General features: G+C 44.6%; 1 protein-coding gene and 1 long non-coding RNA gene across 45 annotated transcripts; one reads left to right on the top strand and one right to left on the bottom strand.

Annotated features, from left to right (window-relative positions):
* The first annotated feature begins 9 nt into the window (after positions 1-9).
* Pms2 (PMS1 homolog 2, mismatch repair system component) lies at positions 10-23,888 on the top strand. Of its 7 annotated transcripts, none has more exons than XM_052168729.1 (15): positions 10-265; positions 2,036-2,170; positions 4,106-4,192; positions 4,327-4,429; positions 5,306-5,489; positions 7,075-7,242; positions 8,437-8,534; positions 10,066-10,165; positions 12,359-12,443; positions 14,139-14,294; positions 16,868-17,720; positions 18,208-18,375; positions 18,986-19,086; positions 19,226-19,395; positions 21,984-22,152. In XM_052168729.1, the coding sequence occupies exons 1-15, from the start codon at positions 109-111 to the stop codon at positions 22,002-22,004; spliced, it is 2,586 nt and encodes an 861-aa protein (XP_052024689.1). In that variant the 5' UTR covers positions 10-108; the 3' UTR covers positions 22,005-22,152. The 7 variants fall into 7 exon arrangements, with proteins under 7 accessions (XP_052024689.1, XP_052024688.1, XP_052024691.1 ...); XM_052168728.1 differs by lacking the exon at positions 21,984-22,152 and adding an exon at positions 23,040-23,888 and having other exon boundaries at positions 20-265; XM_052168730.1 differs by lacking the exon at positions 21,984-22,152 and adding an exon at positions 23,040-23,888 and having other exon boundaries at positions 162-265; positions 2,031-2,170.
* Positions 14,371-15,699, bottom strand: LOC127673137 (uncharacterized). 38 transcript variants are annotated; one of them, XR_007975097.1, is made up of 8 exons: positions 15,637-15,699; positions 15,329-15,396; positions 15,036-15,069; positions 14,863-14,965; positions 14,703-14,755; positions 14,597-14,649; positions 14,476-14,562; positions 14,371-14,423 (listed from the first exon to the last, which is right to left on the bottom strand). It is a non-coding gene; the product is annotated as an uncharacterized LOC127673137 (long non-coding RNA). The 38 variants fall into 38 exon arrangements; XR_007975090.1 differs by lacking the exon at positions 15,637-15,699 and adding an exon at positions 15,518-15,629 and having other exon boundaries at positions 14,371-14,441; positions 14,476-14,527; positions 14,563-14,666; XR_007975104.1 differs by lacking the exon at positions 15,637-15,699 and adding an exon at positions 15,518-15,629 and having other exon boundaries at positions 14,371-14,441; positions 14,476-14,527; positions 14,580-14,666.
* Positions 23,889-26,724: the final 2,836 nt, after the last annotated feature.

Here is a 26,724-nt window from a genome sequence, read left to right as displayed (position 1 = left end):
CTACTGGCGTTCCGGAAAATGAAGTCCCTGAGCTTTTATTGGACGGTCTGGTCTAACGTCACCAACTTGACCTTTGAGTTGGCCAATCAACGGTAAGGAGGTCTTAGCATGCCTTCACTACCCCGCCCGGAAGGGGCGGACCATATGTCAAAAGCAGCCAATGAGGGGCCCAGGAGACGCGTCTCCACGAGAGCGACCGCGCGAACTCTCCCGCGGTGTGTAACTGGAGGAGTACTGCATCCATGGAACAAACTGAAGGCGCGAGGTGAGCCGGGCTTGCGGTCTCTGGGCGCGTTCTTTAGAGTTCCCGGTATCCCGGGCCTCTGGAAAGGGCCGGAAGTGGCTGAGGCGCGAGGCAAACTCGCGGACTCAGAGAGGAGTTCGCTTAAGCAGGGCCTGGTTCCCTGTGAGGAAGCCAGAGCCTCGGCGTCCTCCGGCCGCGGGCCGTGGTCTTAAAACCCAGCACGAAAATAAATCGCAGTAGACAGAATTCGTTTCCCTTCCTTCCTTCCTTCCATCCTTCCTTCCTTCCTTCCTTTCTTTTTTTTTTTTTTCTTTTTGAGTCTTTGTACTTGAAGACTTGGAGAGCGAAGCTTAAAAGGCTCGGGCTGATTTTGCAGTCAGTAGGGTTGTTTAGATTCGGTTATATTGTGCTGCTTCTGTGCGTTTGGTATCATGTTCACAGGTGGCATCAAATCAGTGAAGCACATCTTCCAAGGCCGGCACAGTTACATTAGGTGACAGATTTGCAAATGCAAATTTGCTGTCTGTATTTTAACATCGCGATTTCCTCTGAGATCCTCTGCAGTTAGAACTTAAGAGTCAAGTGCAAGTTTTGGGTTTTGGTTTTTTTGTTTTTTTTGTTTGTTTGTTTGTTTGTTTTAAGGCAGTGCTTTGAACTCAGGATCCTTCTACCTCAAACACCTGAGTGCTGTGATAACTGAGGTTCTGGGCAAGGTAGATTGAAGAGAAAAGAGGTTTGTTTGTTTACTTCCTCAGGGTTTTTGGATGTCTAGTATATGTCAAACCATATGGAAAACACGCCAAAATTGTTACTGCAAGGATGCACCTATGTTCTATTTCAAAGCCGGAAAACTATTTTTACTGTGACTAAACCATAGGGGAATTAGTGAGAGTAGACTGGAACCTTGTCATTGCTAGACTTCAAACTTCATATGATAGGCAGTGAGCACCACTAAAACGTTAAACCTAAAGATTTTTTTTTGGACAGGATATGTAATTACAAAAAGAAATTAATGGGAATCAAGCCACACCTATAATCCTAGCATTAGGTAGGTGGGAACAGGAGCATCAGGCGTTCATAGTTACCTTTAACTACATAGGGAGTTTGAGGCCACCCTGGGCTACCTTGGATCCTGTGTCAAAACGAACAAAAAGTAAAACAAAACTGGCGGTAGCAATCAGGATAGATTGGAGACAAAAAAGTGATTAAACTCGGAAAGCCAGTACAGAGACTTAATCGGCTGAGTGTGGTCGTGAGGTGGGACTGTCATTTGGAGGCTGAGAATAAGCTTCTGTCACAAACATGAACGTTGAGGACTTTGTCAGAGCAGTGTAGGCAGTGTGGATTTGGGTTCAGGTTTCAAAAGCAATTATGAGAATAGTTACACAGTTGGGAGATGATGTTTGTCAACCAGTATTTCCCACCAAACTTTAACTTTTTAAGAACTGTGTATAAAACTAACGTTGCTTCATTTAACTTTTCAAGAATGAAGAACTCTATGTTGTAAAAGCTTTATTGATCTGTCCCTTGAGGGATACAACAGGTCTCCTCCATATAGATGCATAGATAATTAGATTTTTCAATATCAGGGAGTTTTAAGTACATATTAATGGATGTTAAGATTGTAGAGCATTCATGTCTGCAAGTGAAATGAGTGGGTTCATATAACGACTGAATGTTTACAGATCAGTCATTTACTAAGATTAGAGTCAGAGTGGAAGCACATCTGCTTTGTCTAAGTATTTACTTTGTGTTTTGTTACTGTTTTTTCTTTTGTTTTGTTTAGTACAGAACGTGCCAAGGCCATCAAACCTATTGATGGGAAGTCAGTCCATCAAATTTGTTCTGGGCAGGTGGTACTCAGTTTAAGCACTGCTGTGAAGGAGTTGATAGAAAATAGTATAGATGCTGGTGCTACTAGTATTGGTAAGTTTGGAAAACTATTCTTTTTTTTTATTCATTTTATATATGTGAATACACTGTCACTGTCTTCAGACACATCAGAAGAGGGAGGGCATCTGATCCCATTACAGGTGGCTGTGAGCCACCATGTGGTTGCTGGGAATTGAACTCGGGACCTCTGGAAGAATAGTCAGTGCTCTTAACTGCTGAGCCATCTCTCCAGCCCATGTTTTGGAAAAGTTTTAAGCAACAAGAAATAATCATTCATGCTATTATTTAAGAAACATTACTGGATGACTAGAAAACAAATACTACTGTACCAATTATTACTATTTTGACATATACAGTTAACAGTTGTTGTGTGAAAGACTTTCCCTGGGGAAGCGCAACACACACAGGCCCGCCCACCACTGATACGGAGCTTCTCAACAAACTGAAAATGTAATGTACCATATTCTAATTTGGTGAATTAATATGTTTGTATTGGCATTACTAACAGAAATATAGATGAGGGATTATTTATGGGATTAAGAATGGTTTAAAAGCATCTATATTACCAAAACACCCACAGAAGCTTGAATAATGATCCCTGAAGGCAGCTTTTAAGAAACGGATCAAGTGCCGGGACGGTGGTGGGTGCACGCCTGTAATCCCAGCACGTGGGAGGCAGAGGCAGGTGGATTTCTGAGTTCGAGGCCAGCCTGGTCTACAGAGTGAGTTCCAGGCCAGCCAGGACTACACAGAGAAACCCTGTCTCAAAAAAACCAAAAGAAAAAAGAAAAAAAGAAAGAAAAAAAAAAACAAAACGGATCAAGTCGTATAGTTTCATCTTTCCTGGACTCGTGACATTTACCTCAGGAGTCTCACAAGCTCTCTTGCTCCTGGAGGAAATCTTTCAAATCAGAGAAAACTGTTTGTACTGGCTGGTTTTGTGTGTCAACTTGACATAAACTGGAGTTTTCACAGTGAAAGGAGCTTCAGGTGAGGAAATGCCTCCCTGTGAGATCCAGCTGTAAGGCATTTTCTCAATTAGTGATCAAGAGGGTTGGGCCTATTGTGGATGGTGCCATCCCTGGGCTGGTAGTCTTGGGTTCTATAAGAAAGCAAGCTGAGCAAGCCAGGGGAAGCAAGCCAGTAAGAAACATCCCTCCATGGCCTCTGCATCAGCTCCTGCTTCCTTACCTGCTTGAGTTCCAGTCCTGACTGCCTTTGGTGATGAACTGCAATGTGGAAGTGTAAGCTGAATAAACCCTTTCCTCCCCAACTTGCTTCTCGGGGCCCGATGTTTGTGCAGGAATAGAAACCCTGACTAAGACACTGTTATTCAACAATTTTGTACTAGTTATTTAGCTATGGAATAAGAATTTAATTATACCGTGTGTAGGCGTTGTGCTAAGAATTATATGTGAAATGTCTTATTTAGTGTGTGGACTGTTATGATTTGGGAGTTACTATCTCTGCCATACAGAAAAGAAAACTGAGGTTCCAGGAATTTAGTTCTATTGAGGCTATAAAACTCAGAACACATGATCCAGGAACGCTGATTGCAAAGCCTGTTCTCATAGTCTTGGTTGTGAGCCTTGCTTTGCTGAGCCATTGCTCCAGCCCGAGCCTGTTCTTAATGACTATGTTAAAAGGATTCCTTTTGAAATAGTAATAATAACCATGATAATAATACACCAAGTATTTAATCTGAGCCTACAAGGGGGACTTTCAAAAGTAAAACATGGCAGGGTTAGGCTTGTGGCTCCATAGCAGACCCTTGCCTAGGCTGGGTCCTGGGCTTGGTCTTCAGTGCCACACACCCCTTAGAATGGCAGTAGTATCTTTAAGTAAAAGTATAGGCATGTCTGCTAAGTTTTCATTCTGTGTTACAGATATTGTCAGCATGTTAGCATGACTTAATCATTAAGAAAGAAATATATGAATTGAATTCAATATATATATTGAATTTTTTAGATCTAAGGCTTAAAGACTATGGGGTGGACCTCATTGAAGTTTCAGACAATGGATGTGGGGTAGAAGAAGAAAACTTTGAAGGTCTAGGTAAGATCTATGTTCCTAATCATAAAGCAGTCATTTCCATGTGTCTCCGATGTTTGAGTAACCCTGTCTTACACCACATACGTTGAGAGGTATCACTGAAGACGTTTGGGGCCTTTCTTTCCACTCTCTTTCAGCTCTGAAACATCACACGTCTAAGATTCAAGAGTTTGCCGACCTCACACAGGTTGAAACTTTCGGCTTTCGGGGAGAAGCTCTGAGCTCTCTGTGTGCACTGAGGTGATGCATTTATTCTCATGGATGCCATGTGTAACACCTTCCGCAGACCGAGAAGCACGATGAGAATCCTTGTTGTTTACTATTTACTACTCAAGTATCTTGACTCCGAACTTCTGAATTCCCTTTTTTTCTGATTGCCAACCTAAGGAAATTACTGAAATGGGAGAAATAGAGGAGTGAGATGAAGCAAATCGTATGGTAGAAAAGTCACTACCGCCTGTGTCAAAGCACTTACAAACCTACACAGGCTAGGGTTGTAGCCTTGCCGCAGACTGCTTGCCTGCAGTACACGCTGTCTGGGGTCAGCCAGTCGCACTGCAAAAGTAAATAAAGATGGATTATTACGTGTGTGATAAATTATGAGTACTGTTAGTTTCGGTTGTTCAGTTTTTAGGAAAAGGTTTGATAAAAGCCCTATTTCAATTACAGTGAAGCTATACATTTTATATATTTGAATAATGTCTTTGAAGTCTTTGTAACAGTTCTATTAGTAACAAAACTGAGAAAACTTTGAGAATAGAATTTGAGATTCTTTGTTGTTTTGGAACTCAACCTAAAAAAAATTGAAATCCTTAAAAAAAAAAAGCATTTATAAAACTGTCTCACCATCTTTTAGGGGCCAAACTTAAGGCATTATGGTGATTCCTTACTCATATCACCATGTCAAGAAAGTTCTGAGAGAGAGGAAGGCGGGAAGTGGTTTTCTGTACCTCCCCCTTGTGAGTTCCATAGGGGTCTCCACACACAGACGCCTTGCAGTGCTCGGGCCTGAAGCATGGGTTGAAGTGAGAGCTAGGAACATGCTCTGCCTCTGAGCTACGTCCCAGCAATCCTAATGCATATCTAATGCATGCTGTCCCTGACACTCTCTTACAGTGACATCACTGTATCTACCTGCCATGCGTCTGCAAGCATTGGGACCCGACTGGTGTTTGACCATAATGGGAAAATCATCCAGAGAACTCCCTACCCTCGACCTAAAGGAACCACGGTCAGCGTGCAGCACTTATTTTATACACTGCCCGTGCGTCACAAAGAATTTCAAAGGAACATTAAAAAGGTAAATTCAGCTGGGCGGTGGTGGCGCACGCCTGTAATCCCAGCACTCTGGGAGGCAGAGGCAGGCGGATTTCTGAGTTCGAGGCCAGCCTGGTCTACAGAGTGAGTTCCAGGACAGCCAGGGATATACAGAGAAACCCTCTCTCGAAAAAAACAAATCCAAAAACCAAAACAAAATAAAAACAAACAAACAAAAAAAAGGTAAATTCACCATCCCAGTCTTCACAAGTTTTGATAATGTAGCCTATCATTAAAAATAATTAAAGATATTTATCAGTTAATTTTTCTTCCTTTAATTTAAAAATATCAAAAAAAAAATTTTGTCACTTGTCTGGTCCTGTCAGCCCCTACCTCTATCTCTCTCTCAAGTGGGGGGTTCAGGGGCTTACCACCATGCCCAGCTGGTTTGTTTTTAAGCAATTAGGATCATGTCATATATACTGTTATATCACTTGGAACTGGCTCTGAAACATGCCTTTAAAATTATCTGTGTACTGGAGAGATGGCGCAGTGGTTAAGAGCAGCCATTGTCACTTCTGCAGGCCATTCTGTTGGGAGCATTTTCTCAGCTGAGGTTTCCTATTCCCAAAGAACTCTATCCTGTGTCAAGTTGACAGAGACTTTGCAGAACAAGTCAGTAAGTAAGCATTGCAGCCACCATGTTCAGCCAGTGAATATTTTTTTCAGTAGGTCTTGTATGTTGATGGTGAGTCTCTATAAAAGGATAAATTTTCTTATAAAAAAGTAAAATAAAGGAGCCAGGATGATGGCATACATCTATAGCCCTAGATTCAAGATGTGTGGGCAGAAAAAAAATCCTCAAATTGTAGGGCCATCTTGAATTATATACCAAGATCATGTCTTAAAAAACAAGAAGACTAAATTAACAAATGAAGCATTCTGAATTCAAAGGACATGCACTTGTTTTGTCTTAGTTTTTGAGAGAAGGTCCCACTTTGTTGTCCAGGCTGGCCTGGATCTCATGGCCTTCCTACTTGACTCTCCTGAATTGCTAGGGTTATAGATATGCCCCACCCACCTGACCTAGAAATAAATGTACTTTGTGTGTATGTGGGATGTGTATGTGCATGTGGAGGCCAAAGGTCAACATTCTTGTGTCCTCTGTCACTTCTACGTTATTCTTGGAGTCATAGTATTCCTAACCCTGGAGTTCAGAGGTTTTACTAGACTGGATGGCCAGTGAATTTCAGCCTCCACTGTCCACCTTGCCAGTGCTGCAGTTCCAGGTGTGTCCCACCATACCCAGCGGTCTCACAAGAGGCTCTGGTACTCACGCCTGCCCAGCAAGCATTGTACTGACCGAGTTAGCTCCCTGCCCCTAGAATGTACTTTTTGATGATGGAGCACCTACCGACCTGCCGAAAATGAGAGGACAGTGACTAGAAGCCAGAGCCAAGTTTTACTTTACAGCATGCATGGGGACGATTCTGCACAGATCCTTGTGTCAAAGATTCGGCCCTTATTTTATTTTCGAGGCCATGTAGAACCCTGAGTCGGATGTTGTAAGTTTAGCCATACAGTTCTGTAAGATCAAAGTAATCTTGAGTCTTGTGTTTCTCAAACAGGAGTATGCCAAAATGGTCCAGGTCTTACAGGCATACTGTATCATTTCAGCAGGCGTCCGTGTAAGTTGCACTAATCAACTTGGACAGGGAAAACGGCAACCCGTGGTGTGCACAAGCGGAAGCTCTGGCATGAAGGAAAATATTGGGTCTGTGTTTGGCCAGAAGCAGGTAGGGGCCAGCCAGCCACTGGAGATGTTTGATTTCAGCTTTATTGTTTTAAAGTGCATGTGTGTGTGCAGGGATGGGTATGCACACGGGAGTGCTGGTGCCTGCAGAGGCCAGCGATGTGGGATCTCCCTGGAGCGGGAGTTACGGGTGACTGTGACACCTGACAAGTGCCAGGCACTGGCCCAGGGCCAATGGAGTAGCGACACTCTTCACTCCTCAACTGTCTCTCCAGCCCCCAAGAAGTAGGGTGGGTTGTGTTGTTGTTGTTTTGGGGTTTTTTTGTTTTTGTTTTTGGTTGTTCTAGTGATTGTAGCAGGTTTTGTTGTCCTTCACAGAGACTAAAACCCAAAAAGGAATATTTAAGTACTCCATAGAGTACTCCCCGCAAGTCCCATAAGCCCTCTTCCCTCCCACTGTTCCTCCATCCACCCCTTCCCGCTTCCCTGTTCTGGAATTCCCCTATACTCTTGCACTGAGTCTTTCCAGAACCAGGGGCCACTCCTCCATTCTTTTTGGACATCATTTAATATGTGGATTATGTCTTCGGTACTCAAAGTTTCTAGGCTAATATCCACTTATCAGTGAGTGCATACCACGATTGATCGTTTGAGACTGGGTTACCTCACTTAGTATGATGTTCTCCAGCTCCATCCATTTGTCTAAGAATTTCATGAATTCATTGTTTCTAATGGCTGAATAGTACTCCATTGTGTAAATATACCACATTTTTTGTATCCATTCCTCCATTGAAGGACACCTGGGTTCTTTCCAGCTTCTGGCTACTATAAATAGGGCTGCTATGAACATAGTAGAGCATGTGTCCTTATTGCATGATGAAGAATCCTCTGGGTATATGCCCAGGAGTGGTATAACAGGGTCCTCAGGAAGTGTCATGCTCAGTTTTCTGAGGAACCGCCAGACTGATTTCCAAAGTGGTTGCACCATCTTGCAATCCCACCAGCAGCACTCTTTCTCCACATCCTTGCCAACACCTGCTGTCTCCTGAGTTTTTGACCTTAGCCATTCTGACTGGTATGAGGTGAAATCTCAGGGTTGTTTTGATTTGCATTTCCCTAATGATTAATGATGTTGAACATTTCTTAAGGTGTTTCTCTTAATGAGGCATACCTTACCATATTTTATATTCTCCACTGCCTTAGGAAGTAACCATTATTTATTCTTGGTGTCTTTCAGTTGCAAAGCCTCATTCCTTTTGTTCAACTGCCCCTTAGTGACTCTGTTTGTGAAGAGTATGGCCTGAGCCCTTCCAGGACTCCACAGAATCTTTTCTAGTAAGTACACAGGTTGCTGCCAGGAAAACTACAGCCAGCGTTCCTGAGGGTGTTGTTTGTGTGTGTTTGTGTGAATAGTGATTTTAAGGTGTAGAGTGATTGTGTATAGCTAAGAAAGAATGGATAACAAAAATTATGGCTTAATTCAGACAGTAGACTGAGTGACTGGTACATTTAAGAGGGTTTTCTGTTAAATTAGTCTACTTTGGGTTAGAATAATTTAATTAGTCTATGTATAATGTTTGACCTTGGGATCTATTAAACTTGCCCAGTTCCATTATTTTAGTGTAGGAAGTATAGACACTTCCGTAGAGAGGATTGTCCCAGTGAAGGTCTGTATTGTTTATTTCTACACTTGTGTTTTGACTTATCATAAAATTGCAAAGGTGGTGTTGTAATTTGCTCTCTACTGCTGATGGAAAGTGGCAGGAGGAGAACTAAAGTTATCAAGAGAAGTCACGGCAGGAAGTAAAGCGGTGGCCACAGAGGAGCCCTGCTTACTGGCTCACTTCCCATGGATTGCTCAGTTTGCTTATATACCCCAGGCCTCCCTGCCCAGGGTGGCACCACCCGCAGTGGGCTGGGCCTTCCCATATCAGTCATCAGTCTAGAGAGTGCCCCACAGATGTGCCCATGGGCCAGTCTGATGACAGTTTCTCACTTGAGAGTCCCTCTTTCCATGTGACTCTGGTTTGTTAGCAAGAACTGGGCAGCTCAGATGGACACACCTGTGTGTGAAAGTGGTTTCCCTTTGCACACAGTCCTGGGGTGGGACTCATGCAGAGCAAGAGATTCTACAGCACCTCACAGACCTTCATATAAGTTAATGTTTGGCAATGAAAATATTTTGTATTTTTACTTTTATACTTATAGAAAATGAGTTCACGCTTTGTCTCTTTGTGTGTGAAAATTATAAAAGGAGGCTAAGATTTTGTTCACTTCCATGTGTGTGGAGGCCAAAGATCCAATTCCTAGTATCATTGTTCAGACACTACTCACTCTGTTTTTTTTTAAAGATTTGTTTATTTCTGTATCTTTACAAATATGAGTGCTCTCTCTGCATGTATACCTACATGGCAGAAGGGGGCATCGGATCCCATTACAGAAGGTTGTGAGCCACCATGTGGTTGCTGGGAACTGAACTCAGGACCTCTAGAAGAGCAGCCAGTGCTCTTAACCGCTGAGCCATCTCTCCAGCCCCTCACCTTATTTTCTGAGATGAGATCTCACTGCCTTTTTTTTTTTTTTTTAAGAAGGTAAGGGATATGTGACTGATTGTGTTCATGTGGGATTTGCCCTGATGAGTGGGGTCACCAGCTGTTCTAGTCTGGGTTGATTTTTAAGAATGCGCCCTGTGCTAAGCCGAATACCATGGCGCACACTTATAATCCTAGCACTCAGGAGGCTGAAGCAATACGATCATGAGATCAGGAACTATATGAGGAGGCTCTGCCTCCAAAGAGGAAAACGTGCCACGTGTTGCTATACTCGGTTTTATGCCATAACTGTCCTTCCTGTATTCCTTTGACAGCATCTCAGGCTTCATTTCACAGTGCACACATGGTGCCGGGAGGAGTGCAACAGACAGGCAGTTCTTCTTCATCAACCAGCGGCCTTGTGACCCAGCAAAGGTATTTTTCACTGTCTGTCTGTCTGCTTGTTCAGTTTGAGACAGGCTCATGCAGCCCTCTTTGGCCTCAAACTTCACTGTAGCCAGGACTACCCTTGAACATCTGATCCTCCTCTGCCTCAACCTTCCGAGTGCTGGGATTACCTGTTTGGACCACCATGCCTGGTTTATGTGGTACTAGTAATTAAACCCAGGGCTTCATGCATGCAAGGCAGAAATTCTACTGACAGCTATCTCCACATTACTTCATGACTATCTGATGCAGTCAATTTGCATGGAACTTGGAACTAGCACAGAAACATGCCTTTAAAATTATCATATTTGGGAACTGGGGTTGAGAGCACTGGCTGCTCTTCCAGAGGTCCTAATTCCCAGAAACCACATGGTGGCTCACAACCATCTATAATGGGATCTGGTGCCCTCTTCTGATGTGCAGGCATACATGCAAACAGAACATTATATGCATAATAAATAAACCTTTTTTAAAAATTATCTTATTTGGGGACCAAAGAGATGGTTAAAAGCAACCAGTATACAGTTCCCAGCACTCACATGGGGGCTCAACACTGACTGTACCTCGGGTCACAGATGATTCAATACCCTCTTCTGGTCTCTTCAGACACTAGGCACGTACATGATACATAGATATACATACATGTATGCAAAATACCTACACACATGAAAATGAATAATACATTTTTTAAAATTGCACATTTAAGAAGATTTAGTTTCAGTTTTGTGTGTATTATTAATATGCTTATTATCATAGAAACTATCACTACTAGAAAAAAGCAAGCATTCCAAATCATTATCTAAACTTTTTATTGCAGACTGACCACATGCATTCATTTGTGGTTTTTTTCTCTTCCCTTTGTCAATTTTACAGGAAAATGAGGGCCTAGATTTAGCTCTGCCTTAGACAGAACCAGTTGTCTAATGTCCTTCTCAGATTTTAGTGACCTGCTCTGACGTCTACATTCTCACAAGAGTGACCTCAGCGATTGTGAGACTTTAAAATTCTACTGCATCCTGAGTGTGACCCAATTTCTACACTTTAAAATTAGTGTGATTAATCTCTAATGTCATTTAATAATTACATTGTAATGTCATGTAACTGTGGGCCTGTGTATCTTTGAACATGTCTTACAAACATTGAACTATACCTGCATTCTATCTGTCCATCCATCCATCCACCTACTTACCTACCTCTCATTCTGCCTACCTCAACCTCTAAAGTACTGGGATTGTGAGTGTCTAACACAATACCTGACAGAAATTTCTTGATTTTTGGATTGGAAAGATTCGGTTTTAGGAATCTATTTATCTAGTCACTTTACCTACTGAGCCCTTTAGTGAGGTGTGTTTGTTCTTGACTAGAATTCTTCTGGGAAGGCTAAAGATCAAGAGTTTGAGGATAGCCTGGGCTACACAGCAAGCCCTTGAAACAAACAAATCCCTTTGCAGAATATGAGGAAACTTTTTTAATAGTGTGTCTATTTATTGTTTTGATTGTAGAATACCTTCACAAGTATGTATATGTATATATGTCTGTATTTACATGTGTGTTAAGACATCAAATTGTAGAGGTTTTTGTTGTTTCTCAGTGCTGAATATTGAGCCCAGGGTCTCCCACCTTCTAGGCAAATGTTGTATTACTAAGCTATATCCCCCTTTTCCCACCCATCCCCCACCATGAGACTAGGTCTTACTAAATTACCCAGGGTGACACTGAGTTCACTGTAGCCCAGGCTGGCCTTGAACTTTCCATCTTCTTGCCTCAGCCTCTTGAGTCCCTGGCATTGCAGGCCTGTGTGTTAAAGCCTAGCTGGATTCTATACTGCGGTCTATGTAGTTTATTGCATACCAGTCATACATTAATAAAGCTGGGAATGGCCCAGTTGATAGAGGGCTTGCCTAGTATGCACAAAGCCCTGGGTTCATCTGTAGCACTGACTTAAGCTAGGAGTGGCGGTGTATGCCTATAATCCTAGCACTCAAGGTGGAGGCAGGAGGATCAGAAGTCCAAGGTCATCCTTAGGTAGCCTACAAAAAACTCTGTGGAGAAAATACTTTAAAGCTGGGTAAGTTTAGTAAGACTTAGCAGAAAGAGATCCCTTTGGAGATGGTTAGAATAGTGTGTTGTTAGAACAGCGCATGGATGGAACATCTCTTCTCAACTTTGTTTCTTACACAGGTCTCTAAACTTGTAAATGAGGTTTACCACATGTATAATCGGCATCAGTATCCGTTTGTCGTTCTTAACGTTTCTGTTGATTCAGGTAAGTGCCATTGAGGTTCCAATAAGAATGTTGGCTTATTCTTAAAAGAATTAAATGAAATTATAAAGCTCTAATATAACAATAGAAAAGGACCATTAATCAATTAATTTTATATTTTATACTGACCATACTGCATTTTATTTGAAACAGTGTTCATTATATTGTTAGGAAATGTAACTTTAAACTTGAACTAAAGGGAGTAAGAATACTTATAGGTTCTCCTTGATTTTGAAAAGAATTAATTTCATATATATCTTTTTCTTTTTGGTTGTCAAATTCTGACTTATTTAGATCCACATTTTCTAGAAATTTTGAAATTTTGCCTTTCTTGAAATAGTCATGCCCATTCGCATGTGCAAATAGGCACTCATACACAATAACATTTGTGGAAGACAATCATTTTTATCCTTTTTTTTTTAAAAGATTTATTTATTATATATAAGTACACTGTAGCTGTCTTCAGAAGCCAGAGGAGGGCATCAGATCTCATTACAGATGGTTGTGAGCCACCATGTGGGTGCTGGGATTTGAACTCCAGACCGTCAGAAGAGCAGTCAGTGCTCTTAACTGCTGGGCCATCTCTCCAGCCCCATAATTTTTTATCTTTATGGTTAGATGTAAACACTTTATTTTCAGTGTTGTTAAAAATTACTTTTTTAAAAACAACCAACCAACCATAATTTGGGGGCCTATAGAACTGTCTCAGTGGGTAAAAGCTCCTGCTGTGCTTGCAGAGCACTGGAGATGGTTCCAGCACTGACATCAGGCAACTCTTAACTAACTGCCTGTAACTCCAGCTCCAGGAAACCCAGCATCTGTCTCTGTCCGTATCCACATGCATGCACACACACACACACTCACACACACACTCGATGCAGGTACCCACAGAGGCCTGATGGAGCTGGAGTTACATGTGGTTGTGAGCCATCTGATGTGGGCTCTGGGAATTAAAGTCTGGAAGACTAGTTCATGCTCTTACCCTCTGAGCCATCTTTCTCTTCAGCTTGAGGTAGTCTCTCGTTTCTGCTGCTGTACTTCATACTCCAGGATAGCTGTCCGACAGTCCTAAGCTACATGACAGGTTCAGGATCAGCCTGGGTACATGACACACTGTCTAAAAAAAGATAATGATGATACAATAATAAACTTTTAAAAATAAACAAAATTATTTTTTCCTCATTTATTTAAAGAGGTATCTTTATGGATTCATGATTCAGCTTGGTAGGTAAAGTGCTGAATGGGCAAATGTGAGGACCATGGTTCAGATCCCGTCACACATGTAAAGAGCTGGGTACAGCTGCCTGTGCCTGTAATCCCAGGGCTAGGAAGTAGCAGTAGGAGAATATCTAGAGCTAGTCACCCCCCAGTCGAGCCAAATTGGTGAGCTCCAGATTCAGTTAGATTCCCTATCTTGAAAATAAGGTAGAGAAGAAATTGAGAAAGATATTTGATAGTAACTTCTGGCCTCCATACACACATGTATATTTAGCCACACATTTGTGTGCATACACACATACACACACATACACACACATTCATACATGCATATACACCCCAAAACTTTTATTTATGAATACTAGTCTTGGACACCATCTTGACTAGTTTTAATCACTAGTACAGATGAATGAAATAGTAAATGGTTAAAATCGCATCGCTAAAGGTGAGCTCAAGCATGTCTTTTATTCTTTGCCCTAGAATGTGTCGATATTAACGTAACTCCAGATAAAAGGCAAATTCTACTCCAGGAAGAGAAGCTTTTGCTGGCAGTTTTAAAGACCTCCTTGATAGGAATGTTCGACGGTGACGCAAACAAGCTTAATGTCAACCAGCAGCCGCTGCTGGATGTTGAAGGTAAGAAAAGTACAGTGATGATGGGCCTTCTAAAGTGATGGACCTCCTAAAGTGATGGACCTTCTAAAGTGATGGACCTTCTAAAGTGATGGGCCTTCTAAAGTGATGGAGACTTCTAAAGTGATGGACCTTCTAAAGTGATGGAGACTTCTAAAGTGATGGACCTTCTAAAGTGATGGACCTTCTAAAGTGATGGGCCTTCTAAAGTGATGGAGACTTCTAAAGTGATGGACCTTCTAAAGTGATGGAGACTTCTAAAGTGATGGACCTTCTAAAGTGATGGACCTTCTAAAGTGATGGACCTTCTAAAGTGATGGAGACTTCTAAAGTGATGGACCTTCTAAAGTGATGGAGACTTCTAAAGTGATGGACCTTCTAAAGTGATGGGACCTTCTAAAGTGATAGGACCTTCTAAAGTGATGGAGACTTCTAAAGTGATGGAGACTTCTAAAGTGATGGACCTTCTAAAGTGATGGGACCTTCTAAAGTGATAGGACCTTCTAAAGTGATGGAGACTTCTAAAGTGATGGACCTTCTAAAGTGATGGGACCTTCTAAAGTGATAGGACCTTCTAAAGTGATGGAGACTTCTAAAGTGATGGGCCTTCTAAAGTGATGGGCCTTCTAAAGTGATGGACCTTCTAAAGTGATGGGCCTTCTAAAGTGATGGACCTTCTAAAGTGATGGACCTTCTAAAGTGATGGACCTTCTAAAGTGATGGGACCTTCTAAAGTGATGGGACCTTCTAAAGTGATGGGCCTTCTAAAGTGATGGACCTTCTAAAGTGATGGACCTTCTAAAGTGATGGACCTTCTAAAGTGATGGGACCTTCTAAAGTGATGGACCTTCTAAAGTGATGGACCTTCTAAAGTGATGGACCTTCTAAAGTGATGGACCTTCTAAAGTGATGGACCTTCTAAAGTGATGGGACCTTCTAAAGTGATGGACCTTCTAAAGTGATGGACCTTCTAAAGTGATGGACCTTCTAAAGTGATGGACCTTCTAAAGTGATGGGACCTTCTAAAGTGATGGGACCTTCTAAAGTGATGGGCCTTCTAAAGTGATGGACCTTCTAAAGTGATGGACCTTCTAAAGTGATGGACCTTCTAAAGTGATGGGACCTTCTAAAGTGATGGACCTTCTAAAGTGATGGACCTTCTAAAGTGATGGACCTTCTAAAGTGATGGGACCTTCTAAAGTGATGGACCTTCTAAAGTGATGGACCTTCTAAAGTGATGGACCTTCTAAAGTGATGGGCCTTCTAAAGTGATGGACCTTCTAAAGTGATGGGCCTTCTAAAGTGATGGGCCTTTTAAAGTGATGGACCTTCTAAAGTGATGGACCTTCTAAAAGTTTTAGCTGCTGTGCTACTTCCTCCCCTTCCACCCACCATGCTGGTTTTTGACATGAAATAGAATCTTTTTAGTAAGGAGAAAGCATCATGGTAGAAAGTATTTTTGATTAATGGTGATGCACAGCTTTATCCCCAGCACGCAGGAGACAGAGGCAGGTGGATCTCTGTGGGTTCAAGGCCAGCCTGGTCTACAGAGTGAGTTCCAGGCCAATCAGGGAGACATAGTGAGGCCCTGCCTAAAAGAAAGGTCTTAATGGGAAAGGGGAGGACTGTCACTCGGTTGTCACTATTGAGGCTTTTCTGACCTTAACACTCATAGCATGTGCATGTGTGCCTCACACATGTGCACACACACTATCACAGACATTTTTCAAAAGTTTATAAAGGCCAGGAGTGGTGACACGTGCGTGTAATTCCAACATTTATAAGACTAAGGCAGGAAGATCTACAGTTGAGGGAAAGCCTGGGCTACATAGTTCCATCCTAGCTATGGCTCCATAAGGAGAGAGAAAGACAGCAGCAGACTTGGAGCCAATCAGTTTGTAGTGTCTTGTGATTATTTTAAGAATCCATCAAAGTCATATGTGGCCATTCATACAGTCATTCTTTCTCATGACTATGCAGTATTCCATTCAAGTCAAATATCACAGCCTTTGTGTGTATATGTGGGTATTCAGGTTGCTTTCAGTATGGGCCTGTAGGGAGCTGTCGAGAGCACTCTTAGACATCTTCCAGAAAGTATAAGTATTTCCTGCTTTGTTTTAAGATTTAAAAAGAAATATGTGTGCACCTGTTGTGTGTGTGCCATCTTTGTGCAATACTGACTTCAAATCCCCTGGGAAAGTGAAAAGCACTCTTAACTACCGAGTCATCTCTCCAGCCCTGGTTTGTTCTTTGAGGCAGAGTCTCTCTGTGCTCTTTACAGGCTGGCCTGGGATCCTCTGCCATATTCCTTAGCCTCTCGGTGCAGGGGTCACAGGCATGTGGCGCCATGCTCAGCACATAGGCATTTCTGGTGGAGGAACAGAGCTGGGTCATAGATGTGCATACGTCAAGGTTTCATCTATATCCCCGTTATGATGGGCTCTGGACGGTGTTGCTATATTTTATCTGCAGTTTGCTTTGGCCTCTTGCTTTGTGAAATGCCTGCTCACATATAAATAATCCTCCTGTTCCCATTCAGGACACTCCCTGACTCTGTTTCTGTTCCTTTCTGCTAGGTAACTTAGTAAAGCCGCGTACCGCAGGGATAGAAAAGCCTGTGTCTGGAAAGCGAGACAGCTCTCCGTCATTGACGGTCACAGCAGGCGACAGAAGGGTAGCATCCATCTCCAGGCTGCGAGAGGCCTTTTCTCTTCATCCTGCTACAGAGATCAAGTCTAGGAGCCCAGAGACTCCTGCTCTGAAACAGAGTTTTCCAAGTGAGAAAAGGGGCGTGTCATCTTCTCATCCTTCAGACATCCTCTCTTGTGGAGGCTTACGTGGCTCGCAGGACAAATTGGTCAGTCCCACGGACAGCCCTGGTGACTGTATGGACAGAAAGAAAACAGAAAAAGACTCAGGGCTCAGCAGCACCTCAGCTGGCTCTGAGGAAGGGTTCAGCACCCCAGAAGTGGCCAGTAGCTTTAGCAGTGACTATAACATGAGCTCCCCAGAAGACAGACCTTCTCAGGAAAACATAAACTGTGGTGAGATGGACTACCATCTTTCAAACACAGGACAGCATTTGAAGCCAGAAGACAGTGGATATCAGTGTAGATCTTTACCTCCAGCTCATCTCTCGCCCTCAAATGCTAAGCGTCTCAAGACAGAAGAAAGGTCTTCAGATATTGACATTCCTCAAAAACTGCTTGATCATCAGAACACCTCAGCAGCTGAGGTTGATGTAGCCATAAAAATTAATAAGAAAATCGTGCTCCTTGACTTCTCTATGAGTTCTTTAGCTAAACGAATGAAGCAGTTACAGCACCTAAAGCTGCAGAACAAAACTGAACAGAATTACAGGAAATTTAGGGCCAAGATTTCCCCTGGAGAAAATCAAGCAGCAGAAGATGAACTCAGAAAAGAGATTAGGTACTGTTTGTTCTTATTGGTGTTCTGGTCAGGCTTGTGATTGGTCGCTTTGACGGAATGAAGGCTGACTTTGTAGAGCTTCAGTGTTGGCGCTAGGCATCTTGCATGTCTTCGTTTCTTGCCCTGTGTGGATGGGCTCTTCCTTTCTGGAATAGGGCTCAAGTGTGGCCCTCCCTCAGCACCGGGCTTGAGATTCCTGTGGAGACAGCTCTACACAGGGGCTTCCCCACGTCACAGGCTCCCTGATAGACTTGCCAGTGTTCCTTCCTCTCTCTCCCTCCCTCCCTCCTCATTACTCGCTTTATCTGATGCTGATACTGAATTTGAGGCTGATTTTGACCCTACAGATTGGTCATTTGGTTTTTAATCTTTTTGGCAAAGATGTTTCTAGTTTATGCTTTTGTAGACTTCATTTTTTTTAATTAATGTGTTCTGTTTTACAGTCAGAAATAATCTTCAAAGATATCTTGTAACTAATGTTTTGCAGTAAATCAATGTTTGCAGAGATGGAGATCTTGGGCCAGTTTAACCTGGGATTTATAGTAACCAAACTGGGAGAGGACCTCTTCCTGGTGGACCAGCACGCTGCGGACGAGAAGTACAACTTTGAGATGCTGGAGCAGCACACCGTGCTGCAGGCGCAGAGGCTCATCACGTGGGTTCACACAGCATGGGCACCATCTCAGATGAAATAGCCTATGCCAACTGTTGTGTGCACGTACACATGCATGTGGGCTTGCTGTAGATGTCCGCACAACACACTTTCATACTTTTCACATAATGACAATCACAGCCTCTTTGAGTGAGTGCCTGTTACATGGAAAACTGTTGAGGCAATTTATTCATTTGATCCAAGATAACAGACCAGGTAGTTACTGTTGCCATTGCTATCCCAGGTGATAACGTTACCATTGCCATCCCACAGTGATAAAGTCACCATTGCTGTCCCACGGTGATAAAGTTACACTTACACACACAGAGAGATGTTAACCAACCTACCTGAGGTCCCACACTAATATGTTCTTTAGGTATCTCCACCTTTTAGCCATCTGAAATGATGGCCAGAAAATCCTACTGGTGGAGAGTGACTGAATATATTAGGCCTGGCGTAGAGTGGTTCAGACCTTTTCAGGCAAAGTCTCACTATGTAGATGAGGCTGACCTCAAACTCAGATCCGTCTGCCTCTGCCTCCCAAGTGCTGGGATTGAAGGTTTGTGCACTGTGTCCATAAGGGCCTTTATAGTCTGAGTCTCCTGTTTTCCAGACCCCAGACTCTGAACTTAACTGCTGTCAATGAAGCTGTGCTGATAGAAAATCTGGAAATATTCAGAAAGAATGGCTTTGACTTTGTCATTGATGAGGATGGTGAGTTAACACTTAGGACTGTAAGGTCCTGTATTTTAGAGATGTAGAAGTATGGGTTCTTGCCCTTACTTTAGGTGTGCCATGAACAAAAAATGCTTTTCTCCAATAATGGCTTTTCCTCAATTTTTTTTTCTTTTAGCTCCAGTCACGGAAAGGGCTAAATTGATATCCTTACCAACTAGTAAAAACTGGACCTTTGGACCCCAAGATATAGATGAACTGATCTTTATGCTAAGTGACAGCCCTGGGGTCATGTGCCGGCCCTCAAGAGTCAGACAGATGTTTGCTTCCAGGGCCTGTCGGAAGTCTGTAAGTAAAACAAGCTCCCTTCCTGGGTCCTGAGGGCCCAGAGTTCTCAGCTCGGCCTGGCTTGGTTGATGCTGTTTAGCACCTTCATGCTGTCTGTTGGCATGGCAGCCAGGCCTGCGTTCTCCTTGACCTCTGGGTCAGGTTTGCTGCCGATTCCCTGCGATGCTCAGCAGTGTTTCTTCTCAGGGTTTCCTGAGCCCAGCAGTTAGCTCTGGGTGTCCCTGCTTCAGCCGTGGGCCTTATGAGTAATGCCAACCTGCTCTGAGAAGTGTTTCCTGCCTCCAGGCCAAGACATCACCATCAAACCTCAAGTACAGCCATGTAGTTACAAGGATCCCACAGGCGCTGTTGGCAGTCACTGGTACTGAGTCCTGTGCCTCTCATGTGTATGGGAAATGGTAGTTATGGCTGATTATTAACCCAGCATCCAAATATGGTAGAAACTCTGTCACATTCCTACATTATCCAGCAATTCCTTAAGCCTGTGTAGGAACCTGTCCTGTCCCAAGTGTGCGGAATGTAGAAGTAAGGAAGGTGAGGGAAACGACACAAACAAATGATCCCTTAGATGACAGGAAGTACAGAAGTTCAAACAGCCTGACCCCAGCAAAACATGGGGAACAAGGAGCCGAGTGCCATCTGAGCTCCCTTGGTAAGATGGCGCCTCCATGGGTAAAAAATGTTCCCGATAGAAAACACAGTAAGCATGCAAGCCAGAGGCAGCCTCTGCCTGAGGCGTGAGAGCAGAGCAGCACCCAGCGGACAGCCCACATCCTAGGCTGACAGAGTGTGTGCTGAACTGCTGAGGGGTGCGAGCCCTGGAGCAAACGGCTCAGAGCTATACGGTAGGCTTGCCCTGTGTGAGGCCCAGTGCTCAGTGAGTAGTGTCTAAAAGCAACAGGCCTGACAGTCTTGGGATCCAGGGAGAGAGGAAGGAACCTTACTTAAGAAAATGGGTCTGTAAGATCAGGCCTGGAGGGCGTTTTCTTAATCCATGATTGATGGGGAGGGCCCAGCCCATGGTGGGTGGGGCTGTCCCTGGGCTGCTGGTCCTGGGTTCTATAAAAAACAGGCTGAGCAAGCCATGAGGAGCAAGCAGCACCCTCCATGGCCCCTGATCAGTTCTGGCTGCCAGGTTCCTGCCCTGTTTCTGAGTTCCTGCCCTCACTGCTTTTTTTCTATATGGTACTGTGAATGAAGTGACCTTTCCTCCCCAGCTTTTGGTCATGGTGTTTCATCACAGCAATGATAGTCCTAACTAGGACGATATGATTCAAAGCTTTCAGACTGGGTGAAATTATTCCAGGGACGAGTTTTGTTTTGTTACAGTACGGGGCAGGGAGAAGGGAAATGTGCATACCATGGAGCGTGTATGGAGACTGCATGACAATATTGTGCCCTTCACCCTCTGAGCCGTTTAGCCAGCCCCCAGAAAGTTTTGTTTGTGGACTGCTGGTGTGGCTCAACACACACACACACACACACAGATTGACAGACGGACAGACAGACACTGAGCCCAGAATGTGATCAGGTTTGATTTCTAGTCACAAATACTTGGTGGATGAAAGCCATCCTTTCTAGTAGTGACAGTAAGTGTCAGAGCAGGTGGCCTGTGCAGATAGTCATGCCGGGCCCTTTGCCCTTGTGCGTGTCTGGATGGAGGTCTGGAGCCATGGATTACTTCCAACTCTTGCCCTGGCAGATGCAATGCTGTAATTCCCTTCTTGCATCTAGCACTGACCCTCCTGGGATTGCTTCCGTCTCCACTGTCCACATGACACAACCTTATGGTAAGTCCCCACTTGCCTTCCTCCCCCTTTTCCTTCACTTTGCTCCGGCCACAGCCAAGGGACTGCAGTCACTGTCTCCTGTCCCTTCGGGCCCTTTCTTCTGCTGTTCCTACCTAGATCCACCATTTCTACTCTCCACGTGCCTGGCTCCCTTCTGTCCTCAGTCACCCCATATGAGACATTTGTTCACTTGCTGATTGTTTTTCTGCCCACAGTGGGACAGCACCCTGCTTTGTCCCTCCTTTTGGTCTGTGCTGAGACCTGGTGGACACTTCACATGCTGTAATAGGAAGAAAGATGGCAAGGGAGGAGTTTAGGCCCATCTGTGTCCCCATTCACCTGTGTCTGAGTCTCGGCGTGTTGGGGAGTGCTGTGTCATCTACTTTCCACACATGTCACAAAGCAACTCATGCTCTGGAGAGAGAAACAGCCGTGGAGTCGTTTAGAGTAGACAGGGCATCTGGGCAGGAGCCTGAAGGAGGAGCACTTGCAAAAAACGATATGAGGAAAGAACATGCCAAGCCAGGGGCTGCTGGTGTTCTGGTCACAAGGCTTGTGTGTGTGCACGAGGGCAGTATGCCAGTGTGGTAGGGAAGAGGGTTGTATCTGGGGTATTATCCGTCACTGTTCTATTGCTGTGAAGAGACACCATGACCAAGACAACTTATAAAAGGAAGCATTTAATGGGGCCTTTTTCCCAGTTTCAGAGGGTGAGTCCCTGATCATCATGGTGGGGAGTGTGGTGGCAGGCAGGCACGGCGTTGGAGCAGTAGCTAAATGCTTTATCCTGATCTGTAGGCAACAGAGAGAGGCGGCTGAGTGGGAGAGAGAGATAAGAGACTGGTCTGGCATAAGGAAACCTGAAAGCCTGCCTCTAGTGACACAAGACCACACCTCCTAATCCTTCTTAAACAGTCCACCAAACCCTTGGCCTATGGGATCCATTCTCATTCACACCACCACAGATAGGCAAGTACTGAGATTTCACTTGGGTAAAGGAAGGGCTGGAAAGGGCAGTGAGTGACCTGGTAGACCTTTAAAAAGAGCTGTTTTTCTGGCATGGTGACTCAGATCTGTAATGCATGCACTCAGGAGCCAGAGGCAGTAGCATCATCTCAGGCTGGCCTGGCATAGGAGTTCCAGACCAGCCAGGGTCAAACCTGAGTAGAGCATCTCAAAGCCCACCCCCACAGTGACACACTAACTCCAACAAGGCCATTCCTAACAGTGCCACTTCCCACAAGCCAATCATATTTAAACACCACAGGATGACAGGTCAGCATGTAAAGTGCTTTCCGTACAAGTATGGACCTAAATTGAAATTCACATAAAATACTGAGTTGTGCATAATTGTAATCCCAGATGTGGGGACGTGGAGACAGGCTCACTAGCTGGCCAGTCTAGCCAAAATAACGAGAAACAGGTTCGGTGAGAGAATCCTATCTCAAAAACTAAGGTAAACAGCGATAGACATCAGTCTATCAGCCTTTGTGCTCAGGAATGAGTAAACGTGCTCACACACAAACACCGAAAAATAAATAATAAAATCCCTTGCTGCCCCGAGTGAAGAGTAGTGCTCAGGACCACTCTGGTTGCCAGGGTGAGAGGAGAGCAGGGAAGTGGGTGGGACCATGGAGAGACGGGATGCTGTTCCACCAAAGTCCGAGCTGTGCCGACAGGGAGCTCAGCAGCAAGGTCTGGAGTGCTGAGCTGTGAGAAGATGGGGCCTCTGGACGAAGGCTCTTCAGGAGATGGTTTTGAGCTATGGTCTTGTCTGCTCTCGGTGAACCCTGAACTTCCGATGCCACTTTAACAAAGCCCACTCTCCTCAGGAAACTTGTGTTTCTTCCTCAGGTGATGATTGGAACTGCTCTCAATGCAAGCGAGATGAAGAAGCTCATCACCCACATGGGTGAGATGGACCACCCCTGGAACTGTCCCCACGGAAGGCCAACCATGAGGCACATCGCCAACCTGGATGTCATCTCTCAGAACTGATGCGCCCGCCTCCGCTTGTAGCATAGAGTTTATTACAGATTGTTCTCTTTGGAAAGAGAGATTTTAAGTAATCTGATTATCATTCAAAAATTAGCATGCTACTTTAATGTCCCAGATCCATTTAAAAACAGTGTTAAGCCAGGCCTAGGGGCATGTGCCTCTAGCCTACGCTACTTGGGAGATTCATGTGGGAGGCTCATTTGAGCCCAGGAGTTTGAGACCACCCTGAGCTACATTAGTGAGACTGTTTCAAGGACAAAAACATTTATTTTTGAAGCCTTTTCACTATGTCTGCAGTCACTGTTCTGCAATTTGTGTGTGTGTGTGTGTGTGTGTGTGTGTGTGTAAGAGAGAGAGAGAGAGAGAGAGAGAGAGAGAGAGAGAACACAAGCGAGCACTTGGAAGATAACCAGTTTTCCCTCTATCTGGGAACTTTGAGCCCTCAATGACAATTGAATTCTATTTGTTTGCTTTCTTTTTTCCTCATCTACCTAACCCCACCCCTGTGTCTGAGTCAGCACTTCATCTAACCCCACCCCTGTGACTGACTCAGTACTTCATGTAACTCAGGCTTCTCTTGAACTTGTTTTGTCACCAAGGTTGTCCTAGAACTGAACTTGCCTCCACCACCCAAGTGCTGGGATCACAGGTGTGTGTCATACATACCCACATTAAAAAATATGGTCCTTTGGGATCAGCTCTCAACCCTGATTCACATTCATTAAATTTAAAAACAAAGGGATTCCTGGTTGGGAATAATTCACTGAATTGGATTAGGGTCACTCTGGGGCGGGGGGTAGCAAGGGATGAAACAGAGTGTCTGCACCGGCTGATCTGGAATTTGTTAGAGCATCATAGCTTGAACTCAGATTCTCCTGCCTCTGCTCTTGAGTTCTGGAGTTAAAGTCATGTACCTCCACATCTAGCTTGGGGTCACTATTTTTTAAATGTTCCTCGGTGCAGCTAGCGTGGGAAGTGCCATTCCAGGCAAGGGCTGGGGCCGAGGCAGGGGTGGAGGAAGAACTATGGGTTTCTTACTCTGTTTCCATGGAACTTTTGTGCGTTTGAACTGTGCCAAAAGTAGAAATAAAGATGCCCCCTGCATAGTCCAGCCGGCCATTAGGCAGGGTGATGACTGGTGCGGGCCTCGCCCCTCTAGCGTCCTGTGCTGTGGGCGTCCTAGAGAAGAGACCTGCCATGTTCGCGTGTACCGAGGTGGTAAGGGGTTAGCTGCCTGCGTCCGCCATGTCAGAGTCCGTGCAGCTGCTGGGCAGGGTGCACAGCCCTGCCAATTCCACACAGCAGAAGCAGGCTGATCTCTGTGAGTCTGAGGTCATCCTGGGCTGCTCCATTGTTCAGGCCAGTGAGGGTTATGTACCAAAATTCTATCCCAAAGCACACTTCTGGTACAGGTCCATCCACAGGGTCTCATAACACTGCGAGTTAGCGGTCATAGGAAGTGCAGTAGTGCCCCCTCAAAAAAGTCTGCTTCTAATCACCAGAACATGTGACTGTCACCTTATATGTGACAAAGGGGACTCTTGAGATGGGATTACGGAGCCTAGAGATTGGGAGATTGTCCTGTGCAGTCTGAGGGGCACTATCTGTCACATTAGTTCTTCAAAGTAGAGGACAAGTATATGGAGCCCTCCAGGTAAGCCAGGCTTACACCTTACCACAGATAAGACTTTATGGCTAAGAATCTCCTAGGCGCTGGGGAGAGGTGGTACACGCCTTTAATCCCAGCACTTGGGAGGCAGAGGCAGGCGGATTTCTGAGTTTGAGGCCAGCCTGTTCTACCGAGTGAGTTCCAGGACAGCCAGGGCTACACAGAGAAACCCTGTCTGGAAAAAACCAAAACAAAAAAATTCCTAGGCAAATATATGGAGCTAGAAACTATCATCCTGAGTGACATAACCCAGTCACTAAAGAACACACACGGTATGCACTCACTGATAAGTGGATATTAGTCCAAAAGCTCGGAATACCCAAAACACAACTCACAGTCCACATGAAGTTTAAGATGAAAACCAAAGTATGGATACTTTGATCTTTATTGGAAAGTGGATCAAAACACCCATGGCTCACAGCCAACCAATAGAATGAACATAGGGTTCCCAATGGAGCAGCTAGAGAGAGGACCCAAGGAGCTTCAGTGGTTTGCAGCCCTGCAGGAGGAACAATAATATGTACCAACCAGTACCCCCAGAGTTCCCAGGGACTAAACCACCAAAGAGTACACATGGAGGGACCCAGGGCTCCAGGTACATATGTAGCAGAAGATGACCATTTCAGACGTCAATGAGAGAAGAGACCATTGGTCCTGTGAAGGCTCGATTACCCATAATAGGGGAATGCAAGTCAGGAAATTGGAGGGGGGGGGGCAAACAGGGAGGGGATGAGATAGGGGGTTTTAAGAGGGGTAACACCAAAAGGGGATACCATTTGAAATGTAAATAAAGCAAATACCTAATAATAACAAAAATAAAAGAATAGGTGATTTAAAAAAAGACTTATGACTTCAAGCCATTGTTTGGTTTAAGGCAATGGTGGAAAACAAAAGCCTTCGTTATTCTATTTTACAGTGAGGAAACCTGCTGAGGGAGGTCACATGATTTGTAGTTAGATCGGGAAAATTCAGGCCAAGTACATCCAGCTCCAGTGCCCAGCTAATTCCTCCCTTCCTTGGAAATTAAGCGTGGTAAAACTGGATGCTGTAAGGCTTTGGGTTGGTACTGCGGCCCCTTTAAGAAAACAGGAGGCGGGGCTTGTGGAAGTTGCTTAGATACCACCTACCTGGCTCCCAGGACGCGAAGTCTTCCTTCATGCCACTTTGGGATCTGCAGGCCTGGCCAGAGCAAGTGGGTGAGCACCCTAAAGTAGTCCCGTGTGCAGCAACAACAAAGACCTTGAACACGTGCTTGATGGATGAGGGGCCCCTGCGGAGGGGTGGAATAGTGCTGGGACCCATGCCCAGAGAAAAGGCGGGTTTGCCCTTAAGTGCAATTATATAGGGCGACTTCCTCAAAGAACAGAGCGAGAGGGCATCACTGTAAGAAACAAGTCAGTTTTATCTGTGGTTTGAATTTCACTACTAGAGGACAGAAAACCCAGAGTAAATGGCTGTTCAAGTGGAGAGTTGAGAGCAGCTTAGGCTGGCTTTGCTGATAGTCATCAGGCCCTTGGACGAGTGGAGGGCTGGAGTGTTGGAGAAAGAGGTGGGACTGAGCTCTGAGGAGGGATTGAGCATTGCCTAGCAGAGGCAGGCATGGAGTGCCACTCTGTCCACCCCCAGGGTGCACGAACGCGGACCAGATTTTTTTGCACCCCAGGATTTCTTTATGTCTTGCTTGCCTAATGTTGTAGGAAACCATGAATGAGATCACCATGAAAAACCCTAGCTTTGCCACTCTGCCCTCGGCTCTGCACCTCGTCCTGTCTCTTCCGGCCCCAGTAGTAATGAGAGCCGCTGGGTCTTGAAGCTCTACAACAGGACTTCTCTCGAGTTTTCCACTTGACCCCTTTTTCCCAAGAAATGTTT

This window comes from Apodemus sylvaticus, chromosome 22 (assembly GCF_947179515.1).
Source record: "Apodemus sylvaticus chromosome 22, mApoSyl1.1, whole genome shotgun sequence".
NCBI classification, from domain to species: domain Eukaryota; kingdom Metazoa; phylum Chordata; class Mammalia; order Rodentia; family Muridae; genus Apodemus; species Apodemus sylvaticus.
Note: the sequence above shows the minus strand (reverse complement) of the source record. Positions and strands in the feature narration are given on the sequence as shown.

Excerpts from the sequence above, each read along its gene's own strand:
- Pms2 (XM_052168728.1), top strand. The coding sequence starts at position 109 with ATGCCTTCACTACCCCGCCCGGAAGGGGCGGACCATATGTCAAAAGCA. Across the intron at positions 10,166-12,358 it reads GGCCTTGTGACCCAGCAAAG|GTCTCTAAACTTGTAAATGA; the intron begins GTATTTTTCACT and ends TTTCTTACACAG. Across the intron at positions 18,376-18,985 it reads CAGGCGCAGAGGCTCATCAC|ACCCCAGACTCTGAACTTAA; the intron begins GTGGGTTCACAC and ends CCTGTTTTCCAG.